Raw genomic sequence first — 17,639 nt, 5'->3', positions numbered from 1 at the left:
CCATAGAGTAGGTGCAGCCCGAAGAAAGTCCTGTAACCGTAAATGGGAGCAAGTAATGCGTGGGGATGAGAGACGCAGTTCTTGTGCTGAGCGGAGAGGTCGGGTTGGGAGATATTTTGAGATGAGTGAAGAGATGTATGTTGGTGTAATTCGGTTAATGGCCTTATGTGTAAGTAACAGTATTTTGTATTGAATACGGTAGAAAACTGGCAACCAATGGAGGGACTGACAGAGCGGAGCAGCAGATGATGAACGTTTGGCAAGGAAGATAAGCCTCGCAGCTGCATTCATAATGGATTGTAATGGCGATAGCCTGTTTTTGGGAAGACCAGTAAGGAGACTATTGCAATAGTCAATGCGGGAAATAATGAGTGCATGGATTAGAGTTTTTGCAGTGTCTTGTGTGAGATATGGTCGAATTTTGTATATGTTTTTTAGATGTATGTAACATGATTTTGAGACAGATTGAATGTGGGGAACAAAGGACAATTCAGAATCAAGGATGACACCAAGGCAGCGAGCTTGTGGGGTGGGGTGGATTGTTGAGTCATCAACAGTGATAAAGAGATCAGATTGGTAACTGTTATTGGCCGGTGGAAATATAATTAATTCTGTTTTAGAAATATTAAGTTTCAGGTAGCGAGATGACATCCAAGATGAAATGGCAGAAATACATTCAGTGACACGGACCAATACAGATGGTGATAAATCTGGAGAGGATAGGTAGATTTGAGTATCATCCGCATACAGATGGTACTGAAATCCAAAAGAGCGGATTAGTTTGCCAAGAGAGGTGGTATAGATTGAGAATAGCAAAGGACCTAAGACAGAGCCTTGCGGTACTCCAACTGATAGAGGTAGCGAAGAGGAGGCAGAATCAGAAAAAGAGCGATCAGATAGGTAGGAAGAGAACCAAGAAAGGGCTGTGTCCTTAAGACCTAGGGATTGTAATGTTTGTACGAGAAGAGAGTGGTCAACAGTGTCAAAAGCAGCAGAGAGATCTAGAAGAATTAGAAGTGAGTAATGGCCTTTAGCCTTGGCAGTGACCAAATCATTTACTACCTTAGTCAGTGCTGTCTCTGTGGAGTGCTGGGAACGGAAGCCAGACTGAAGTGGGTCCAATAAGTTGTGGGTGTTAAGAAAGTGTGTGAGGCGGGTGTAGACAAGTCTCTCCAGTAGCTTGGAGGGGCATGGGAGCTGGGAGATAGGACGGTAATTAGAGAGAGTGTTAGGGTCAGAATTTTGTTTTTTCAGAATGGGAGTAATCACTGCATGCTTGAACAGTGATGGAAAGATGCCAGTAGAAAGAGAGAGATTACAGATTTTAGTTAGGGTTGGGATGAGCACAGGAGACAGAGCTTTACTAATTTGTGAGGGTATAGGATCTAGAGGAGAGGTAATAGAGTAGGAGGATGAGAAGAGTGTAGATACTTCATCTTCATTTGTGGGGTCAAATGAAGAGAATGTGCCAGAGGGTTCAGGTAGGGAATTGAGTAGGTCACTAGCTGAGGAAGAGAATAACATTTCATTTCGGATATTATCAATCTTGTCCTTGAAATAGGAAGCAAGATCTTGTGCACAGATAGTAGCAGGTGGCTTGGGTGAGGGAGGGGTAAGAAGCAGTTTAAATGTATTAAAAAGTCGCTTGGGGTTAGAGGCTTGAGCAGAGATTAGAGATTGGAAATATATTTGCTTGGCAGTGTCCAGAGCAGTACGATAAGAGTTGTAGATAGACTTATATGTGAGGAAGTCACTTGGAGTGCGAGACTTTCGCCACTGACGTTCTACTTTACGTGAGAGTTTTTGTAGATGCCTTGTTAAGTTAGAATGCCACGGTTGACGTCTGAGTCTACGCAGAGTGTGATGGGTAGCTGGAGCTACTTCATCGAGGGCTTTTACTAAAATCTGGTTTAGCTGTGATGCAGCATTCTCAGGAGAAGTGAGTGCAGAAATTGGTGAGAGTTGTTGTTGTAGAGAGGTAGATAGTTGTTGAAAGTTAATCACATTAATATTTCTGCGGGTTTTAGTAGGTTTGGTTGATTTCACTGACATTGAGGTTGATGTAATGGAGGAAAGTGTGCAGGTGATAAGATTGTGATCTGAGAGAGGGAAAGGAGCATTAGTGAAATCAGAAACTGAGCATAGTCTGGTAAATACAAGATCAAGGCAGTGGCCCTCCTTATGAGTAGAGGAGTCAGTCCATTGGGAGAGGCCAAGAGAGGAGGTTAGAGAGAATAGTTTGGTGGCATGAGGAGATTGTGGACTGTCAATGGGGATATTGAAATCACCCATAATGATGGTGGAGATGTCTGAGGATAGGAAGTGAGGGAGCCAGGCTGAAAAATGTTCCAGAAATTGGTGCGGTGGCCCAGGCGGGCGATAGATAACAGCAACTCGCAGAGAGAAAGGGGTGAAAGTCCTGATAGAATGTACTTCAAATGATGTAAATGTGAGTGAAGGTACCTGTGGGAGAACTGTGAATGTGAAAGATTGGGAGAGTAATATTCCTACCCCACCTCCTTTACAATTGCCAGGCCTGGAGGTGTGTGAGAAGTGTAGGTTACCATGTGAAAGTGCAGCAGGGGAGACAGTGTCTGATTGTGTTAGCCATGTTTCTGTTATTGCCAGAAGGTTGAGGTTGGTTGAAATAAAGAGGTCATGGATGGATGTTAGTTTGTTGCAGACAGAGCGTGCATTCCATAATGCACATTTTAGTGACTTGGATGGTGAAGGGAGGCATGCAATATTTATGAGGTTAGCTGGATTTATAGTTTGTTGTGGGTGTGGCATGTGAGTTGGGCCTGGATTTGGAGATATGTCACCAGCTAATAGAAGCAACAGGAGCGAGATATAAATATATTTGTGGGATTTGACAGAATGTTTGTTATGGCGAGAGGTTGTGGATGTTATTGTCAATGTGTTTAGATAAGTTAAAAGCTCATATGTGTTTGTAAGAGAAGAGGAAAGTACTGAGGCAGCAATATGTACAAAAGGATGAGCTGCAGGGAGAGTAAAGGATGTAGTAGTCTTAGAGATGATTCCATGATGATTCCAGATGATAATGGTATTACATATGTGATCATAGTGGACGCAATGTATAAGGTTCTTGGTGCAGATTCCACATGTGTCACAAAACATCTAAAATCGCAGAGGGAGGGCATTTGCTGCCAGAGATTTCATTTATGGAAAGTATAGGTCAGGAAATCAAAACAAAGGAGACAGATTGAGAAAGGGAAGCTGTCCATTCTGGCACAGAGAGGAAAAAAGAATATATATTTTTTGTACAGTAAAATCAATTCCTCGTAATCCATTGTGGCGATACAGCTAGACTAGAGTTATGGTGCGTACACACGGTCAGATATTCTGGTCAATATAAACGATAACGATATTGTTTATCGTTCGATTGTTTATATCGACCGGAATATTAGCCCCTTTCAACGACCAAACGATAGTCGATGCGAGGGCACGGATGGTCAAATCAATATCGACTATCTCCCGTGCATGCAGACCAACCTGGTCGATATCGACCAGGTTAGCCTGTTTACTATAGCAACCCGCTATCGTTGTTCGCCCTCTCTAAGCCCTAAACCTCAGTGCTTTTACTAACAAAGCCAAATGGCGTAAAAAACATGCAATAAGCATAACAAGAAACAATATTTAACACTCAGAGAGGGAACTCAGTGTCACCCAGATGGATTAGGGGGAATAGATTTTATAGACAAAAAAAAAACCTCTTTCTTTCAATAAGGGAGACATTAGAGGTATGCTTCGGCAAAGCTGTGCAACAAAATATTACACCTAAAACTGGCGTATCTGGAAACAAAAAAGTAAGAAAATACATTGTAATGTGTGAACAGAGGACAAGGTAGCCGTACTTGCACAGCAGCTCGACTGAGACACCACGTCTCACTGTCCACAAAATACCCACAGTTTGAGTAGAGTGAGCCCTAATGAAATACGACATCGATCAATCTATAGCGACATAGGCCTGTCTGTTAGTGGTGGTTAAATAAAGATATTGTGGTTATGCTTCATTGTTCTATTGATGCAGAGTATTGGTGGAATCAAAGGAACCAGAGTGCTGAAAAGCCAAAAGGACAATGTTCTGGTTCAAATGAAAACCGTACACAACTTCAAGCTGGAAATATAGTAAGACCACTCTGTCAGGATGGAAAATCAAATTGTGCCTTCTGGGGGCCTCCAAAACCAGATTTAAATCCCAAGGTGGAACAGTTTTTACAGAAAATGACTGAATGTGGACCACACCCTGCATGAGTGTCTGTACGTCAGGGATCAAGGCAACGCTTTTCTGGAACAAGACAAACAAGAAAGAGACAAAGCCGTGCAGTGCGAATTGAGAGGCTGGAACACCGCTGCACTCACACCCCATGATATACATTGAAAGGCAAATCTTTGTAGTAGCTGGCTTATGTGTATGGGGCATAGTGTGGATAATTACCCTAGGAAGAGTCTTCAAGATCTGGGCTGCAAGTTCCATGGAGTTAAAGCCAAATTAAACAAGTGCAGAAATGAGCCCAGATGCCTTTTTCTCTCCCGATGAACTTGGAAAGTGAATGAATAAAGCACTCCAGCCAAAAGAGGCCACCTGGCAGTAAGCGTTTCCATCAAGGTCGTCTTAAGGTTCCTCGAGAGTGCCCAAAACTGGGGAAGCTTTCTGTTCAGCAGGGAAACCATGAGATCTATGTTGGGGTACCCAAATGCTCACTGATCAATGAGTATATCTCCTAATGAAATTACCATTCCTCCGGGTGTACTGTGTGCCAACTGATGGTCCTCAGTTGTCCACTCCTGGGATGAAGATGGCAGAGATCACAGGAACAAACTATTCTGCCCATCTCATGATCTTTACGGTTTCTGATTGATATTGGCTACAGCTGTGGCATTGTCCGACTGAATGCAATGTGGCCTGCTCCTTACAGCATTCTGAGCCTAGGTCAGGAAATTTGTGACTGCAGACAACTGCAGCTCAATGACAGGAACACAGGTTTCCTACCTTGACAATAGGACCTCAACTGGAGCCCAAGGGTCACTGCTGCCCACCCATAGCCTGGTATCCATTGTAACAAATGTAAATTCCCAAACAGAGAATGGACACCCATTGGACAGGGCGGGCGAATGAAGCCCCACAGCAGTGATAGACTAGTATGAGTAGACAGCCTGAAGATCTCTCTGACCAATCTGGAATTGGATCTAGACCAACGAGCCAGGATCTGGCCCTGGGAGTGGTGGAGGGAACAAAAGGTGAGGCATTGAAACTGTAAGTGAAGAGCCCCATTCCAAAACAGCAAAGCCAGTGATGCCACTTCCACATTGGGAAGTGTCCACAGAGGTCCTTGATGTCCAGGGAACCAAGGAATTCCCCACTTTTCATGACAATAACTAAATTGAAAATAGTGTGAAATTACCTGACTGGCTTTTGCATCATGAACAGGTTAGGAATAAACCCCTAAACCTCTCTCTACAAATATACAATGAGGAAAACAAACAAAACACAATAATTCTAAAATCAATAGCTGTACCAAGCTTGCAAGCCACTTGAGTGTTCCCAGCAGGAGCTTCAGAAATGGCATTTGGTTCAGTCAGGTACTGTTTCTAGAGAGGAAAACTGCCAAGGTGGAACTCAGAAGAGGGGAGGAGCTCACACCTATGTTGATCTGGTAAAATATAACTTTGTTCATTGAACAACGTCCTTGTCATTAATTCCCTAGTGAGGGCTGAGATTTAGCAAGGTACACTAAACCAACGACTGGTCATTTGAAGCAGCCATGAACCACCTGCAGCTCAGCTCTAACTAGAGGAAGCCTATGGTTGCATTACCTGACACTCACGTCCCATGCATCAGTGCAGTGAGTCCTTGTCAGACAAGGTGTATATAAGCAAAAGCTAAAAATTACAAAAGGCACTAAATAAAAAAGTCAAAAAGGAGATTGGAGGGCAACTTCATTTTAGTTAACTATTTAGTGCCTGCTCCAAGTGCCCATCCAACTAACCTAAAGTCTAGCGTAGCAGTGTACCCCCATATCATATGCAAGAAACAAGGGAATTATATGAAATTAGATTAAGGGGTCTATTTACTAAGCAGTGTTAGGAGACAGAGTGAAACGTGATAAGTCTGTGATAAGGTGCCAGCCAATTAGCTCCCAACTGCCATCTCACAGGCTGGGTTTGAAAAATGACAGTTGGGAGCTGATTGGCTGGCACCTTATCACTGACTTATCACTTTTCACTCTGTCTCCTAACATTGCTTAGTAAATAGACCCCTAAGGAACTAGGTCAACACTGAAGGCATGGATAATGTCAGAAAAATGGCATATTCAGGGAACCCACATTTTGTTTAAAGGAGACAGAGGATTTCCCCTAAATACTAGTCATAGTCCATGTTGTTTTTTCAATGTACATGTGACAACCCGAGATTTAGTAATTGGATTTTGGGATTTAACTGGAACATACCACCACCACCTTTGATATCTAAATAGGCAGCAGGCCAACCTAACATCCCTTTTGCACACTCAGTGAACCACTTTACTTGCTTCCATTTAACATCAACATGAATTGGTACTTCACATCATTGCACAAGAACATTTTCAAACGGCACTTGCTAGGGCATGGATTAAGGGGAGCAAAGCTTAATGGGTAAATAATTCTTATTCTTCATGGCTTGTTTACAGAGCTAGAGTCTTAACAGCAGCCAAAAATAGAAAGTACCTGTGAATGTACACTCCACTCCAAGCTAACAGGACAGAGTGGATTACAAAAAAGACAACTAGATAGTCACATATTGCATTTTGCATTCCAGTTACAAAGAACAAACCTATAAACCACATTCACTGCAGCCCACACACACAAAATTATTAAAGTAGCAACACACATACTGACATCCAAAAATAGCTTAAGAAATAAAAAAAAATTATAAATTAACTTTAAAATAATCACTACATAAGAGTATTATTTTATTAAATCTAATCTCTCCCGCTAGAATCTCAGCTGAACTCACAGTCAAGTACGTTTGCATATAACAACGTCTAAAGTTTCACAATGTAAATTACACACTGTAAGAGAAGCTACACAATCACTGAATACCTACCTTTATTGACACTTTGTGTTTGGTGAAAGCTCGACTTCTCAGCAGCTGATATATACAATGAATGGGTAAGAAACCAGTAATGTTAGCACTCAGGTTGCTTGTGACGGGGACACGAACTGCATGAGCTGTTACAACCTAACAAGGAAAATAATGAAGTGTTTTAGAATAAGGAAATGTATTGAACTGCTGAACAAGTACACTCCATAAACTATATACACCCATCCGTCATAACATTAAAACCACTGACAGGTGAAGTGAATGACATTGATTATCTTGTTACAATGGCACCTGTTAGTCAGCAAGTGAACAGTCAATTGTTGAAGTTGATGTGTTGGAAGCAGGAAAAATGGGCTTCCCACTGGGTCAGAGCATCTCCAATACTGTAGGTTTTGTGAGGTTTTCCTGGTATGCAGTGGTTAGTACTTACCAAAAGTGGTCCAAGGAAAGACAACCGGTCATCCCCCCCCTTTTCTCATGACCACGCCCCTATTCTGCATGCGCACTGGAGTGCTCTTTCTATGGTGTGGCGCCCTGCCATGCACCAGACCAAGAGGGAACACTACTCTGGGCAATGTTCTGCTGGGACAAATCATGTGGATGTTACTTTGGCACGTACCACCTACCTAAATATTGTTGCAGACCAAGGACACCCCTTCATTACAACGGTATTCCCTGATGTAAGTGGCCTCTTTCAGCAGGATAATGCGCCCTGTCACACTGCAAAAATTGTTCAGGAATGGTTTGAGGAACATGACAAAGACTTTAAGGTGTTGACTTGGCTTCCAAATTCCCCAGATCTCAACCCAATCGAGCATCTGTGGAATGTTCTGGAAAAACAAGTAAGAGCCATGGAGTTCTCTCAACTTACAAGACTAAAACGATCTGCTGCTAAAGTCTTGGTGCGAGATACCACAGGACACCTTCAGAGGTCAATATTAGGGTGGTGGGTTTAATGTTATGGCTGATAGGGCAACACCAGATATTTCACTACAATATAGTATTCAGTATTTTTATGAAGGGCGTATATTTTTACATACACAATTTTTCAAGCACACATTAACTTACTGAACTTACTACAGCCGCCGAGACTAGTATTGAGACGCCCACTGGAGCAATCGCTGCTGTCCGCAACTGTGTACACATACGCAGCATTGATGCAGATCGTGCAAAACATCAACTCCCTGTGTGAGTCTATGGTCACTCAGAATGGGCACCGCAGCTGAGACACTGAAGCCATATTATCTGCGTACTGGATTACAGACACAGCCGGAAACAAGCTCTGAAAGCGACCAGAACACGCCTCCGTTTAAGCTGTCACTATCCATTACCTCCCACAAAATGTTTGCCGTCTGTCACTTGCGAATGAATCCTAACTGCAACCATAATCGCAATTGAATCGCCATGCGTGCACATTGTGGCTGTGATGCATGCGCAGACGACCGATATTAGCTCAATTACGTGAACATCGTAATTGAGCGAATATATGTGACATCAGTCGAATAGTTTACTATTGATAAACCAACAATAAAAATAAGATATATAGAAAATCTTAAAGTGAAAAGCAAATTAAAAGAAATTTTAGAAACCTCTTACACCGGAAAACAAATAATAAAAAAAAGTTCCGGTAGGTTTTGTTTCTACTTCAGGGTCCATAGGGGTCCACAGGGTGACCTTGGGGTATAGCTGGATCCTGGATCATCGGGCACCACGGAGTTAAAGCTTTTAGCTGCTCCCAGGATGCACTTGGGTCCAACCTCCCCTATATCCCGCCCCCGAGCCACAGGCACCTCAGTTTAAGATGGTGCCCGGCCGGAGTCGGGTCACCCTGCGGGGGGGGGGGGCTGCAGGAGCAGCCCCCTAAAGCTTTTTTTAACTTAGTTACATTTATTTATTTTTTTGACTATAGTTTTGTTCTCCAGGGCGGCAGCGCTGGGCTGTCTGTACAGACGCCCACGCTGCTGCTCCTTCTCCCTGCTGGCGCCGCGACACCAGCACTGAACTGGAAATCGCGGCGGGGGAAGCCAGAGTCTGTACTAGCCGGACTCTGGCTTCCCCCGGGACTGCTGCCGGAAGACGCCGGGGAGCTTAAGGTAAGCCGCGCACCGCTGATTAGCGGCGGTGCGCGGGTAATGCCTTTTATATGCAGTCCCATGCCCCCGGTCTAGGGGACAGACCGGGGGCGCTAACGGTGGCGGCGGGCCCCCCCTCTATCGGAGGCATACCCCGTCAGACCACTAGACCACCAGGGTAAATTAAGCGGCAAGCGGGATGCCGCAACCTTGGGGGTTAAATATGCTAGCCAGGGGAGGAAGCCTTCCCTGTCTAGCGGCTCCTCCCCTCAGCTCAGCGCGCCTTTCAGCTCGGAGTCTGGCGTCGCTGAGCTGCAGCTACTCGGGCCACTCCTCCTCTGAGGTCTCCAGCGGCCATTTTCTTACTGGCAGCGTGGATACTCTCAGGGAGCACGCGGACCGGTCCCCCTGTGTACCTCTCCCCCGATCAAGGACAGTGTACACAGCACTATAGCCCTCCCAGACACTGAATCTGGGAGGTTGATTGTAGTGGAAAGGTGCAGTGAGTATATCTTCTCTGCATGGTATGTGACTTTTGCTAGTGCTGCCTGTCTGTGTCTTTTTTCTACTTACTGTCAGCCTGTACCTATGCCTTTCCTTCTCCTACAAACCCTACAGGTGTGCGGGGGAAGGGTGTTTCTACTGACCTCACCTATATAGATCACGTATTTGTGAGGTCAGTCACATACAGTTGTGTGCTACTCGGTGCCATATTGTGGGCTGTTGTTCAGCACACTGGTGAGTGCGCACGTTTTCTTCCTAAGTCATGTCTGAGGAGGAGATTGAGCACTCCGGGGCTCCGGCATTGTTCTCCTGCAGGCGCTGTTCTGCAGGAGTGGATAGGGAGGATTTGTCACAGGACGGCCTGTGCGGACGGTGCCAGGCGGTCCCTGGTACGTCTAAACCTCCCATGTCGCAGGAGCCACCATGGGCGATGTTTTCCCAGGTGCTGGTGTCCATCGCGGACCATCTGTCGGTCCCGACTGCCGCCCCTACTAGGGCGTTGCCCCAGCCTGCCATCCCCCATTCCCCGGGTGTCCCACAATTATTGCAGGCTCCCCCGGGGTCTCAGCCTGTTGGTCCCTATGCGGGGTTGCCAATGTATATTCAGTCCACCCCTGTGGCACAGCCGGCTGTGGTGCCGTTTCAGGCTCCTGTGACAGCCCCTCCACCCTGGGTGGATGCGCTTTCCCTCACTGTCCAAGATTTGGCGGCAGCATCTTCGGCTTAGTGACGTGCCCTCCAGGGCGTCTAAACGCTCAGTCATGGCACAGGCTGCGCATCTTTCGGATTCTGAGGGGTCCTCGGATGATGGTGAGGTGCAGGATGACTCAGCCTCAGATGCCTCAGTCCAGGAGGTAGACACTAAGTCTTCCATCAATGTGCGGGCTCTGGTTAAGGCGGTGCGGGCCATTCTTCTGATTGAGGATGAGGCACCCACTCCCAAGTCAAGGTATCCTAGTTTTAAAAAAGCTAAGGTTACTTCTACAGCGTTCCCCTTGTCTGATCAGTTGACTGATCACATGGCGGTGGCCTGGCAGACACCCAGTAAGCGTTTCCTGCCACAGAAACGCTTGGCGTCCAATTATCCATTCCCGGAAGCGCATTGTAAGAAATGGGAAACTCCGCCTGCAGTCGATTCCCATGTAACACGCCTCATCAGGAGTGCTACTTTGCCATTGCCGTCTATATCCTCGCTGAAGGATACTACGGACAGGAAGGTGGAGACATGTCTAAAGTCTATTTATTCTCTCTCAGGGGCTGTAGCCCGGCCGTCCATGGCCATCTCCTGGGTGGCCAAGGCCATTGACGGGTGGGCCAACGCCTTGGAGGACACGTTTAAGGATGAATCTCCGGACGTCCAGAGGGCATTGTTAGGACAGATGAGAGATACCGCCTCCTACATTGGAGAAGCATCTTTGGATGCTAGCCTGTTGACCTCTAGGGTTTCGGCGGCAGCAGTGTCTGCTCGTAGATCCTTGTGGTTGCGGTCTTGGAGAGCAGACGCGGATTCAAAGAAAGGCTTGGAGGCCTTACCTTTTAATGGGGAATTACTATTTGGTCCGGACCTGGACAAAATAGTAGATACCCTGGCAAAATCCAAGTCAGCCTTCCTCCCTTCAGCTACTACACCTGCTAAGGTCCGGAGCTCGGCCTTTCGTTCCTTTCGGGTTCAGGGCAAGGCAAAGGGTCAGTCCTTCCCGAGGCAGTCCGCACCCAAGACCGCCTCAAAGCCAAGAAGCAAGCCTGGAGTGCTAGGCGCCCTTCTTCCAAGCCAGAAGATAAGCCTTCTGCGTGATGGGACGGGCCTCCCTCTGGGGGACCCCAGAGTGGGAGGCCGACTTCTTCAATTCGCCCAGTGCTGGCACAATACCACCACGGATGCCTGGGTGCGAGAAGTGGTCTCCCAGGGGTACGCCCTGTCTTTTTGGCACAGGCCACCTTGCCAGTTTTTTTGCACAAGTCCTTCTCAGGACAAAACCAAGGCCTTGCAGGTTCAGGAAGCCATAGAGGCCTTGCTGACGGCGGGGGTCATTATACCCGTACCACAGTCTCAACGTGGGATGGGGTATTACTCTACGCTGTTTCTGGTGCAGAAACCCAATGGCTCTCATCGCCCCATCCTCAATTTGAAGTCCCTGAACAGGTTTCTCAGGGTTCCCAAATTCAGGATGGAAACTTTGCATTCCATCATACTGGCGATGGAACCGGGGGATTATATGGTCTCCCTGGATATCCAGGACGCCTACCTCCATGTGCCTATAGCAACATCGCACCAACGGTTTCTGCGGTTTGCTATTCTCCACAACCACTACCAATTCAGGGCTCTACCCTTTGGTCTCTCCACGGCACCAAGGGTATTTACCAAGGTGATGGCGGTCATGGCGGCTCACCTTCGGAGCCAGGGGATACGGTTGCTACCGTATCTAGACGACCTCCTCTTGCTGGCAAGCTCCCCGGAGGTACTGATCCAGCATCTCCACCTGACGGTCGCTTGTCTACAGGCGCACGACTGGTTGATCAACTGGAAGAAATCCTCCCTCATCCCATCACAACGGATGGTTCATTTGGGGGCCCTGCTGGACTCTCGTCAGCAACGGATTTTTCTGACTCCAGAGAAGGTCTCCTCCTTACAGCTGCGGATTCACAGTTGTCTGAGCAGTGGCAGAGTGTCGGTGCACTCAGCGATGAGAGTTTTGGGGTCCATGGTGTCGGCATTCGACATGGTGGAGTTTGCCCAGTTCCATTCCAGGCCCCTGCAGGGGCTGATTCTTTCGGAATGGAACGGATTGCCACACAGGATCCGCTCTCAGATGCTGGTGTTGTCCTCGGAGGTGCGTCTGTCCCTAGCCTGGTGGCTGCAGACAGCTCATCTCCTGGAGGGGCGCCCCTTTTGGATCCCGGAATGGGTTCTGCTCACGACAGATGCCAGTCTCCGGGGTTGGGGGGCGGTGACAGGCTCCTTGTCACTTCAGGGTCGTTGGTCGGCGGAGGAAGCGATTCTTCCCATCAACATCCTGGAACTGCGGGCAGTATACAGAGCCCTGCAGTCGTCCGGCACCGCTCTTCACGGAAGGGCCGTTCAGGTGCAGTCAGACAACGTCACCACGGTGGCGTACATCAATCACCAGGGAGGGACTCGCAGTCGAGCTGCGATGTCGGAGGTGTCCCGCGTCCTGGCTTGGGCGGAGCGCTATCTTCCAGCTCTCTCGGCAGTTTTCATCCCAGGAGTCCTCAATTGGGAGGCAGACTTCCTCAGCCGTTACGATGTGCATCCCGGGGAATGGTCGCTTCATCCAGAGGTATTCCAACTACTCGTGGACAAGTGGGGGCTGCCAGAGCTGGACTGATGGCGTCCCGTCACAATCACAAGCTGCCTGTGTACGGGTCAAGGACAAGGGACGCAGGCGCAAGTCTGATAGACGCGCTGTCGGTGAAATGGCTGTTTCAACTGGCTTACTTGTTCCGTCCGATATCTCTGCTGCCTCGGGTCCTGCGCAAGTTCAAACTGGACGGAGGCACACTGATCCTGGTGGCCCCAGCGTGGCCCAGAAGGCCGTGGTACTCCAATCTGTGGAGCCTGTCCATCGACGCTCCGTACCTCCTACCTCAACGGCGGGACCTGTTGTCTCAGGGGCCCTGTCTTCACCCGGATCTGGGTCGACTATCTTTGACGGCGTGGCTCTTGAGACAGCCGTCCTGAGGTCTCGGGGCTTTTCTAGCTCCGTTATTACTACCATGCTGAGGGCGCGCAAGCCTGCTTCCGCGAGGATCTATCACAGAGTGTGGCACACTTACTTTCAGTGGTGCGAGGCCAGAAACTATGATCACCAGGTGTTCCGGGTTTCGCGTATTCTGGCTTTCCTTCAGTCGGGTTTGGACTTAGGATTACGTCTTTCTTCACTGAAGGTACACGTGTCTGCTCTGTCGGTGTGGTTCCAGCGCAGGATCGCTGCTATGCCGGACGTACACACCTTTTTCCAGGGTGTTTTGAGAATCCAGCCTCCCTTTGTGCCACCTGTGGCCCCGTGGGATTTGGCGGTGGTTCTTCGGGCCTTACAGGGTCCTCCTTTTGAGCCCTTGGAGTCAGTGGAGCTCAAGTGGCTAACTTTTAAAACTGTTTTCCTCTTGGCAATTGCTTCTGCCAGGAGGGTTTCAGATTTGGGGGCGCTTTCTTGTCGTCCCCCTTTTCTGATTTTTCATCAGGACAGAGCGGTGCTTCGCACTCGTCCTGATTTCCTGCCTAAGGTGGTTTCCAGGTTCCACATTAATCAGGAAATTGTTGTACCAGCCTTTCAGTCGCCTGATCTTTCGGCTGGGGAGGCTTCCTTAGACGTTGTCCGTGCACTCCAGGTTTATGTGGACCGGACTAGTTCTGTGAGGAAGTCGGATTCTTTGTTTATCCTCTTTGGTTTTCACAAGAGGGGTTGACCTGCCAACGAGCAAACGTTAGCCCGTTGGCTTCGTTCAGTTATTTGCGAGGCTTATGCACAGGAGGGTTTACCTGTGCCAGCCTCTGTTAAGGCTCATTCCACTCGGTCCGTGGGCCCTTCTTGGGCTGCTAGCCGTGGCGCCTCTGCTGTTCAGCTCTGTAAGGCGGCCACCTGGTCTTCCATTCAGACCTTTTTGAGGTTCTATGCGTTTGACACCTTTGCCTCTCAGGATGCATCCTTTGGGCGCCAGGTTCTCCCATCAGCACAGGAGCGTCCCCGCCCTTAGTTGGACTGCTTTGGGACATCCCCAAGGTCACCCTGTGGACCCCTATGGACCCTGAAGTAGAAAACAAGAGATATGGTAAGAACTTACCTTTGTTATCTCTGTTTCTACGAAGTCCATAGGGTCCACAGGGCACCCGCCCTGACGCACCTGGCTTCATATGGGCTCTGTGACTGGTCACCGGTTTTCCGTCTCCCATTTCTGTGAGTATGGTTCTTGTGTGTTCCAGTCTTCCTTCTCTCTGTTTCGTCTCCTCCTCCGGCCTGGGCTGCTTACCAACTGAGGTGCCTGTGGTTCGGGGGCGGGGTATAGGGGAGGTTGGACCCAAGTGCATCCTGGGAGCAGCTAAAAGCTTTAACTCCGTGGTGCCCGAGGATCCAGGATCCAGCTATACCCCAAGGTCACCCTGTGGACCCTATGGACTTCGTAGAAACAGAGATAACAAAGGTAAGTTCTTACCATATCTCTTGTTATCATTCAGTCCTCAAGCAGCAAAGATATAAAACACATTGATATTCAGACTTAGCAAAATTCAAGTGCTAATTGAATTTCAGTGTAGACAGTTTAAATACATCACTACTTTTGCATGACAGATGCCCTTCGGGAGGTTAATTCTGTAATCTTCAGATACTGAACAGCACATTTGTGTTCCCCTTCAAAACACTCTAGAACAGGGGTGGGCAATAAGCAATAATTCCTTTGTTGAACTACAAATCCCAACATGCCTTGCAATAGTATTAGCATGGCTAAATATCAAAAATGTGGCAGGGCATGCTGGGATGTGTAGTTCTACAACAGCTGGGGGGCCTCTTATTGCCCACCCCTACTCTAGAATGTAAAACTGAAAAGGTGCTATAGATAGAGGACATTTCTTGGTTACAAATTGCAAGATTGAAAGATTGGCAAATGGAATGTAACTTTATAGCGAGTCATACTTAAAACACTTTTTATACAACATAGCAGCCCCGGCTTGTTACATATGTACACTAAGTCACAATAACCAAAAAGCCTACAGCCAGAGCTATACACTACTGAATGTATTGTCGTAAGAAAAATCAACTGTTTTTGGAGATAAGTAGATGTATCAAGCGTTAGTTGGTAATCAACATTTAAATAGATTTCTAGTTTAAAGTATTATCTTGACAAGCTCGAGTAGTAGATGAACATGTGTAATAGTAGTAGTAGTAAGACTGACCCATCAATAAGACATACTCATACATAAGTAATGAATCGGACACTTTGTAAACTAGGGATTTTGGAAGAGACCATGAAATTCATTCTATATAGTATTAGAGTCATTAAATAAAATAAATTACATTTCTACATAAATGGCTATTTCAGCAGAGTAATTTAATCTTCCCTTAAAGCAGTAAGTATTTAGATATAAACAGCTTTAGAGAATGGAGAAGCTCTTTCTCACTTTTTTGCTCAGGGCCAAAGCTCTCTTCCTTGCCTTTTGTTGAGCTGCAGACAGTGGAGCTCATTCATACCCGCTCACTAAGGAGCTCATTCATACCCGCTCACTAAGGAGCTCATTCATACCCGCTCACTAAGATGCAAACGCTCGCTGCTGCCGATGGTATGCAGTGTGTATGCATTGTGCGTGTACATCACAGTGCACGAGCGCATACCTTAACGAAAGTTCACAATGCGTTCGCTCTCTGCGCATAGATAGCCCTGCAGAGTGAGTGACAGGGAAAGCTGTTTGTAGGTGGTAACAGGGGATGGCCATTAAAAACGGGGGAGTGGAGGTGCAAACGTATGCTTGCCTGAGCATCGCGTTTTAGAGGTGTGCATAATTAAAAGACAGCATCATAGTACACGTCACCTGGCTTGTTTTCACACTGAAGTGCTCGCAGCAGGGTATGGTCAACCTCAAGCGCTGCGATCGCATCCGATGTACCGATGGTTGCATACACTTCCTGAATCAGCTGCAGTGTGCGCTGTGGAGTTTTATTTTTGATGGTTTCTTCCATTGCATGATCAGTGCCATGTGTATGTGCACCTGTTTCTACTATATGCAATTATTGTGCTCTTATATGTTCCCCAATTGTCCCCTTCTTTTTTCTATACCTCATTTATGTTTTACAGAATATAAAAAAAACTGAATAAATCATGAATTATATATGACCAGCAACAAAAAATTCAAATAAAACATTTAAGAACAGAAAGCAATAAATGAAACACTTTAGCAAACAAAGTAACTTTGAAAATGACTTTACCTGCTCTGTAAATATCTCCTGGGTAAAGATGGTCTTCATTCTACCAAGTGAGGCTGGCTTAATGACTATCTGGAAAAGCACAATTTAAACCAATGTGTCAAATAAATAAAAACAAATAAATAGGACACATGCACAAAATTCAAATATACAGGTAAATATTGAACTAAAATTTCTAATGAAATCTAGAGTATACAATTATTTATTATATAATGATGCAAAATGTCCATCTCTGGTATGTGCAGTCAGGGGCAAAAAGGTCCTCCTCACTTTCCTCCTCCTGCCCTCCCCAGAAAAAGACGGTATAGGATAAAGAGGACAGAGTGCGAGAGGGACAGAGAGTGCGAGAGACTAAGGGGCCTATGTATTAATAGCCTCGGGAATATTTAAATTTTTTATGAAAATATCCTCGCTATGTATTACCGGGAACTAGCAGGGACAGTAGTTACAGTAACCGCTGTCCCTGCAAGTTATATTCACGTAATTTCAGAGAAGTCTTTCACTTAAGTGAAAGACTTCCCCAGGGGAACCGGACACTACGCACAGCTTCCGGGGCCTGAAAAGGGCTGCTAGAGAGAGATCGAAAGATCTCTCTCCTGCCCCTGGAGACCCCACAGACAAACAGTAGTTTACACCATCTGCAAATGGTTTAAACTACCGATGCTAAACTCCGAAAAACTTTGCTTTTTGGAGTTAAGTACAGATGGCTGAAATCGTAGTCCCCATTGATAATAATGGGCACTGCGATCTGAAGTGCTAATTAGCACTTTGCCTGAGATTTCTGTGAAATCTCCTGCATTGTGCTGTTAGTACATAACTATAATACATAAAATTATGCAGAAACCGCAGTTTCTGCATAATTTTATGTAAAAAATGGCTTGATACATAGGCCCCAGTGAGTGTGAGAGAGACAGAGAGTGAGAGAGAGAGAGACAGAGGGCCAAATGTAATAGTGAGAGTTTAGTAAACTCGCACTTTTTAAACTCGGCCAATGTAATAAGAGTCCGAGAATATACAAACTTGCATGTT

The 17,639-nt window shown here is 46.7% G+C and overlaps 1 protein-coding gene across 1 annotated transcript in view; it reads right to left on the bottom strand.

Annotated features, from left to right (window-relative positions):
- INTS2 (integrator complex subunit 2) overlaps nt 1-17,639 on the bottom strand; it is a 95,175-nt gene that overhangs the window by 36,172 nt on the left and 41,364 nt on the right. The window contains exons 12-13 of the mRNA XM_088446348.1: nt 16,614-16,682; nt 7,106-7,240 (exon numbers count right to left, since the gene is read on the bottom strand). Coding sequence (XP_088302474.1) covers nt 7,106-7,240; nt 16,614-16,682 — 204 coding nt within the window. The remainder of the gene's footprint in view (nt 1-7,105; nt 7,241-16,613; nt 16,683-17,639) is intronic.

Source organism: Taudactylus pleione, unplaced genomic scaffold (assembly GCF_031769625.1).
Source record: "Taudactylus pleione unplaced genomic scaffold, aTauple2 ptg000397bl, whole genome shotgun sequence".
NCBI lineage: Eukaryota > Metazoa > Chordata > Amphibia > Anura > Myobatrachidae > Taudactylus > Taudactylus pleione.
This window is presented reverse-complemented; position numbering and strand designations above follow the sequence as displayed.